This window comes from Rutidosis leptorrhynchoides, chromosome 3 (assembly GCF_046630445.1).
Source record: "Rutidosis leptorrhynchoides isolate AG116_Rl617_1_P2 chromosome 3, CSIRO_AGI_Rlap_v1, whole genome shotgun sequence".
In the NCBI taxonomy this organism is placed as follows: Eukaryota; Viridiplantae; Streptophyta; class Magnoliopsida; order Asterales; family Asteraceae; genus Rutidosis; species Rutidosis leptorrhynchoides.
The window spans coordinates 688915899-688922022 of NC_092335.1; the positions used below are offsets into that span (position 1 = coordinate 688915899).

At 37.0% G+C, this 6124-nt stretch overlaps 1 protein-coding gene across 1 annotated transcript; it reads right to left on the reverse strand.

The window, feature by feature from the left end:
• Positions 1-2548: 2548 nt before the first annotated feature.
• LOC139902724 (disease resistance protein RPV1-like) lies at positions 2549-4956 on the reverse strand. Its single transcript, XM_071885329.1, has 4 exons — positions 4897-4956; positions 4679-4809; positions 4519-4581; positions 2549-3353 (listed from the first exon to the last, which is right to left on the reverse strand). Exons 1-4 carry the CDS (start codon positions 4954-4956, stop codon positions 2549-2551), a joined length of 1059 nt encoding a protein of 352 aa, XP_071741430.1.
• Positions 4957-6124: the final 1168 nt, after the last annotated feature.

Genomic DNA, 6124 nt, shown 5'->3' on the forward strand with positions numbered 1-6124 from the left:
TCATTTTGTAGCCACAGACCCCGTGTATCATCTTTAGGAGGTTCGGAAGTAAGATGAGAATCTTTTCCCATGCTCCTAAGATATACACGGATTGTCTTACTCAATTCAAAGAAGTTAGACCCATTAAGTTTATTGTCGGTCAAACGGGCTGCAACAGGAATAGTCTCGCTTAAATTACCATATATTTTCTTTTCATCGCTCATTTTTTTTCTTTCTTTTTTTCTTTTTTTTTCTTTTTTTTTAAACTCTGAAATAAAATTAAATTAAAATATAACTTAAAATAAATATTAAATAATATGGATAAATATGCTTTAAGCTTTGCAAGTGGATATAATATAAAATATAAATATCTAACTCCACTGGATATAATAGAAAGTAGAGAACATAGTACCAGACCAGTAAAGTCGCCAAAAGAAAAAAAATAGTCGACAACTTTTTTTTTCTTCAGCGAGCAATCGGACTAAAGCATATTCTGGAAAGATGATCGGAATCAAGAGGCAGACACTCGGACTAAAAAATCGAAGGTGAACAGTGATACACGCGCTCACACGCATCGGTGAACGGTCGGGGTGTGACGGAGATAGGCGGCGCGTGGGGGTTCTGTGCTGGCCGGAATTCAAATTAAATTTCAGGGTTTGCTATTCGAGGACTTCTGAATCGATTGGCGGGGGTGGTGAGATCAGAAAATGACATCAAAGTGGCCAATTTTTATTGACAGTGACGATAGATGGTGATGGTGATGACAGTGGTGACTACAGACTCAAACGACGACAGGTACGCTCTGATACCATGAAATTTAACATTTACAAACATCTAAAAACTCTGTAATCTCATCTCTCTTTATTGATAATCTTTACAAAGTACAACGAGGATATATAAAGACCTAAGATACAAGACCTGACTGCCCAATAAATGCATCAACCCAACTAACTACATTAATTGCACCGTTTCAACTAACTACATTAATTGCACCGACTACCTACTAACATTAAATGTGTATACGTATGTCATATGTATTGTAACAAAATTCAATGACACTAAGTTACCAATCTCAACGGGGACATGGCCCACATTGCAGCTACACATTTCTAGAAAACTAAGGCTACCTAATCCCGTGAGTTTCACGAGACACTTTGAATTGTCCGATCCAAGTTTCTTGCAACCAGCCAGTCTTAGTTCATCAAGACAACTTAACTCAGACATATTTGTAGGAAGTTTCATTAGGCTTGTGCAGTTAACTGCAATTAACATCACTATATTTCGTGGAAGATCTGGAATCGACTGCAGCCTAACACAATATGAAAGTGTGAGCTGCTTCAAGTGATGAAGGTTTCTGAGAGTTGGAAGGCTTGCAAATATGTTTTCATGGAGTTCTAATGTTACTAGTGTCCCTAATCTTTCAATTTCGGAAGGCACCATCGACAAGTTGCATTCGACCAAAGTTAGCTTGGTTAGTGGGGCCCATGTTGCATTCCGTGGAACAATAGTATCTTTGAACTTTTCGAGTTTGGGACAGTGATAGATGTAAAGTTCCTTAAGAGATTTCAATTGTAATATACATCTTATGTTGGGTGCCCTTTTCAGTTTTACACAATAACTTAAGTCCAAAATACGGAGTTTGTCAAGACATGTAACAGAGCTATGTAACTTAGTTAGTTTTGAGCACCGCGCAAGCAACAGCTTTTCAAGATTTTTTATTCCCGAGAAGTCAGGAGTTGTGGTTAAGAAGCAGGAATCACTGAGATTGAGGAATCACAATTTATCCAGGTTCTGAGAAAAAAAAAGTTAATTAATACACAGAAAATATTTAGTTAGTACTCAAATAGTCAAATGTACCAAAAGAATACTAATTAACAACACACAATCACATGCAATAAACATCATACCATGGCTCCTTCCCATAACATCTTCAGTCTTCTATATTGCATGTCCATAACAACTAAATTTTTCATAATCAACTTAGAAGGCATGTACTCCATAGGGAATCCATGCCACCGCAAGAATCTCAGCTTCTTGAAAGAATGCATTTGATTATATGCTCCATAAAGCCGTAGATGATGAAGCCAAAGCATTTTCAGGTTTGTCATCTTTTCAAACACTTCTATATTCACAGTTTGAAGGGGTATGAAATTACTGTGATTGCCATGGAAGATGATTTCAACAGCTGATGTTCCCTGATGCATACATGGGAAGGAAACAAAGATTTTTAATAACAGATTGATTATACAAATCAGCAGGAAAAAATAAAAGGAAAGAAACCCATAACTTATACCGAACATTGTCTAAATACGTCAGAAATGTCATCATGATCCCACAGTCTGCTTCGTCCTCCAGGCTCCTTGACGGATTCTTGCCGGACAATTTCCCGACCCATGTCTCTAATTAAGTTATGCATCGATAGCACTCCGTCGTCAATACTTACAAGAGCTCGATTAACTAGTGTCTTAAAACAAATTTCAAGAAAGCAATTGGAGTCTTCCATTACATTGACCATAAAATCTTTCTCCATCCCAATGAAGAAACAACAAATGTTTAGTAATGTTTCCTTTTATTCAGAATCAAGTGTGTCAAAACTTACTTTAAGTTTTCCCTGAACATCGTCATTAGGAACTTTTTTTAATTTTCTAAGGTTATCTTGCCATTCAGACTTGCTCAACTTGGAGCTAGAGGAACCAATAGTCTTAAGAACTAGCGGAATCCCGCTAGCATATTGGACTACATCCGTTGTAAGCATCTCGTAGCCTTTATGTGAATGGACATTTCCAAAAGCATATAGACTGAATAGTCTCAGAGACTCATATTCATTTAGAGCTTCGGGAGAATAGACAGCATTTATCTTTAGAGAACCGACCGAAGCTATATCTCTGGTGGTTATTATTATTCTGCTTCCTGGACAAAAGAAACAAGCATCAATCGCTAACATTTCCAAGTGTTCAAACTTATTAATGTCATCAAGAACAACAAGAACCCTTTGAAACATAAAAATCTGTCGGATCTCCTCAGTTGCACGAGGAACATTTTTTATTTTTGGAGTTTTATCAGTCATAAGATCCCAAATCAGCTTATTCTGCGAAGTGGATTTCTCTGAATCCTTGACATCTTCAAGAAAACTACTGCTTTCAAATTCAGAACAGATATAGTTAAATGTAGCTTTAACAATTGTAGTCTTGCTTAAGCCACCACTACCCCAAACAACAACTATCCGTACATCATTTGTTTCCATTTGTAGCAATTCTATGATTTCTGTCATACGAGATTCTATGCCAACAGGGTGGTATGCTACATTGAGAGATGGCCGTTTTAAGTACTTCGCAACTTCTTTAATAATTTTGCTCACCAACTTTTCTTCATACCTTCCAAAGAAAAGAAAGCAATAATATATTTCACAATGTTAAAGGGGTTATCCGAAGACTCTCAGACTTAATTCAGAACCGTTGCAAAACTTTGGCTCATATTAGGCAATTTTCAGTTATAGGTTGATATCTTCACCCTTACCCTATTATATATGTGTGTATTATGAAGTTCAATAACCACCATCTAAAGGTGTATACATATGTAGTTTATAACATCTCAAAACCTTCCACTTAGAATTTAAAATTATAATTAAAATTAAATGACCGATACGATATGACTATGTAACAAACAAACTAATTACTCAAAACAGATGTCAGAAATATAATTTAATACTCCATAGTTACTAATGGACTGAAACATAGCCCAAATGATGCCAAATTTCCAACAATCCCAAAAGGAAATTTCTAAGACCATCACTAACGGTGGCGTGTTGGGGCCATGTGCTCCTAGCACACACCTAGCAAGCCTATAGTGGGGAGTGCTGATGGCGTGCTCCTAAGGCGTGCTGGATGGTTGCACGCATAAAGTTAAGGCGTGTTGTTCAATTTGGTCGACGTGGTCACTTTTGATTGGTCCTTTTTTCTATTTTTATATCCCTTTTTACCCCAACTTTCAATCATATTTTAAAACAACACCCCACCCCATTATTAACCAGTTTACCAGCACCAGGGCCGGCCCAAAGGCAGTGCAACTGCACAGGGCCCCATATTTTTTAGGGCCCAATAATTTTAAAACAAACAAGTATTTTTAGCCCAAAACTCAATTATTTTCAGCCCAACACCTTAAGAATGGTAGAAATAGATCTGGACTTAAGAAATCAGGCCCATCTTTAATCATTTTGATTTACAATCCAAGACTTCTGATTTTATAATGTATCTTTTTGAGTTACACTACCGATGTGGGATCAAAAAATCACTTTCTTCTTCTCCTACTTTTCAATCATGCTTGCATACACCATTTCAACCTTTTTGTCAGCAGCTGTCCTTGTCTAAAACACCATTCACTCCATTTAATCCCCAAGTGCCCTTGTCTAAAGATCCTTTTTCAACATCTAATCAGCAATCATCTTTTCCTAACACAAAATTTCGACTATTCGTATGTGTATTTTAAGACTCTAATGCAGTTATCCCGAACACGAATAATTTAGGGAGGGCCCCTTTTTACCATCTCGCACGGGGCCTCAAATTACATAGGGCCGGCCCTGACCAGCACGTCCGCCAAGCACCCCTACCCATCAACACGTCAACACGCCCGCCATGGTTAAAGATGGTCTAAGAGGAAAAAAAAACTTAAGATAAATTGCTTGAGAAACTCAGGTTAGTACCCATTGGCATCGTTTTGCAAGTGCAGACCTGACAATTTGCCAGCATCTTCTAGAGCCTTCCTCCAACCCTCAACTCTGTAGTCGTCAAATTTCCATCCGTGATCTTTAAATGCCTGAGCAAAAAAACCCAGCTGCTTTCAGACATCAGACGGTTCTACATCCAGAAATACAGGTAGAACAATCTATTGAGAATACTTTCGGCAATACATGATCTTTACCAGCTCATCAAGGCACCACTTGAAATCCGCATAGTTTTTTGAGAATAATACAATAGACATCCTCGATTCCTCAATCGCTTTAAGCAGCTCAGAATCAATATATCCCCCCGATTGAGTATACTGTCATGAAACGGATGATATCCATTCTGCTTTAAATCTTTCAATAGGTGGTCTGTGAAATTCTTTCTTGTATTGGATCCTCTGAAGCTTAAGAACACATCAAATCGACATGCTGGTTTTAACTTGAAGTGATTTGATGAAGTTGATGTCACAAATTTATTCATGTTTAGCACCTCAAAAAACATTAGTGTTAAGAGATCATCTAAATAAAGATTTGGGAGAAAGGAGAAGGAAAGCTCCTGCAACTTTCATTTTAATGGGGTTTAATATTGTTCAATATTGGTCAACTGAAATAAATAAATGATACGAGTGTTATTGGATATTTTAAATAACCCCTTGGTATAATTAACAATTGCTTCAAAAATTATTACAGATTACACTTAAAGCATAACCATGTGTTGAGTTGAGGTGATTGGTGGCTAAAAACTTCATACATTATATTTTGCTAGTATTTTAGTCAAGACTGCAGATAAATCAAAATAATCTTTTTTTTGGGAAAACAGTTGTACCCAATGATGACTAATCAAAAGAACCTTACAGCTAATTAAAATTAAAATAATACTGATGGTCACTTTGTGTTCAGGATCACCTAATCACATCAACATATCACTGAACATTTTTCATTGACTTACCAGGTCTCATTAAGAAACTCATTGTAAAAGTACTACATGTGTGCGACCTGTTGCCTACTCATGATGACCATGGTTGAGCCAGCCCGTTCGTGTTAGTTGATTTTGACAGCCGTGGCCAGCAAACCGATTCAGACCAATGAACCCCGCTCAAGAAGATCTGGATGAGAAATTTCACACTTGGCCAACATCTCAACAGGATGAGATAGTGAAAAGAAGGTATGATTGGCTAAGAGTATAATGTTGCGAGTGCTAATGCAAATGTCTCTATTAGTTTAGCTCAAAGCAGTTGGATATCTGTTTCCAAAAACTCTAAAATCCAACATACAGAGTTGTATTTATTCACATTCTTAATTTAAGTTGAGAATGGACAAATCTCGGACCTTAGATCAGATTTCCATCACATGTGATTGGATTTTACAATCACATGTGATTGGATTTAACATGCAGAATCACATCTAATTGGGTTTTACAATCAC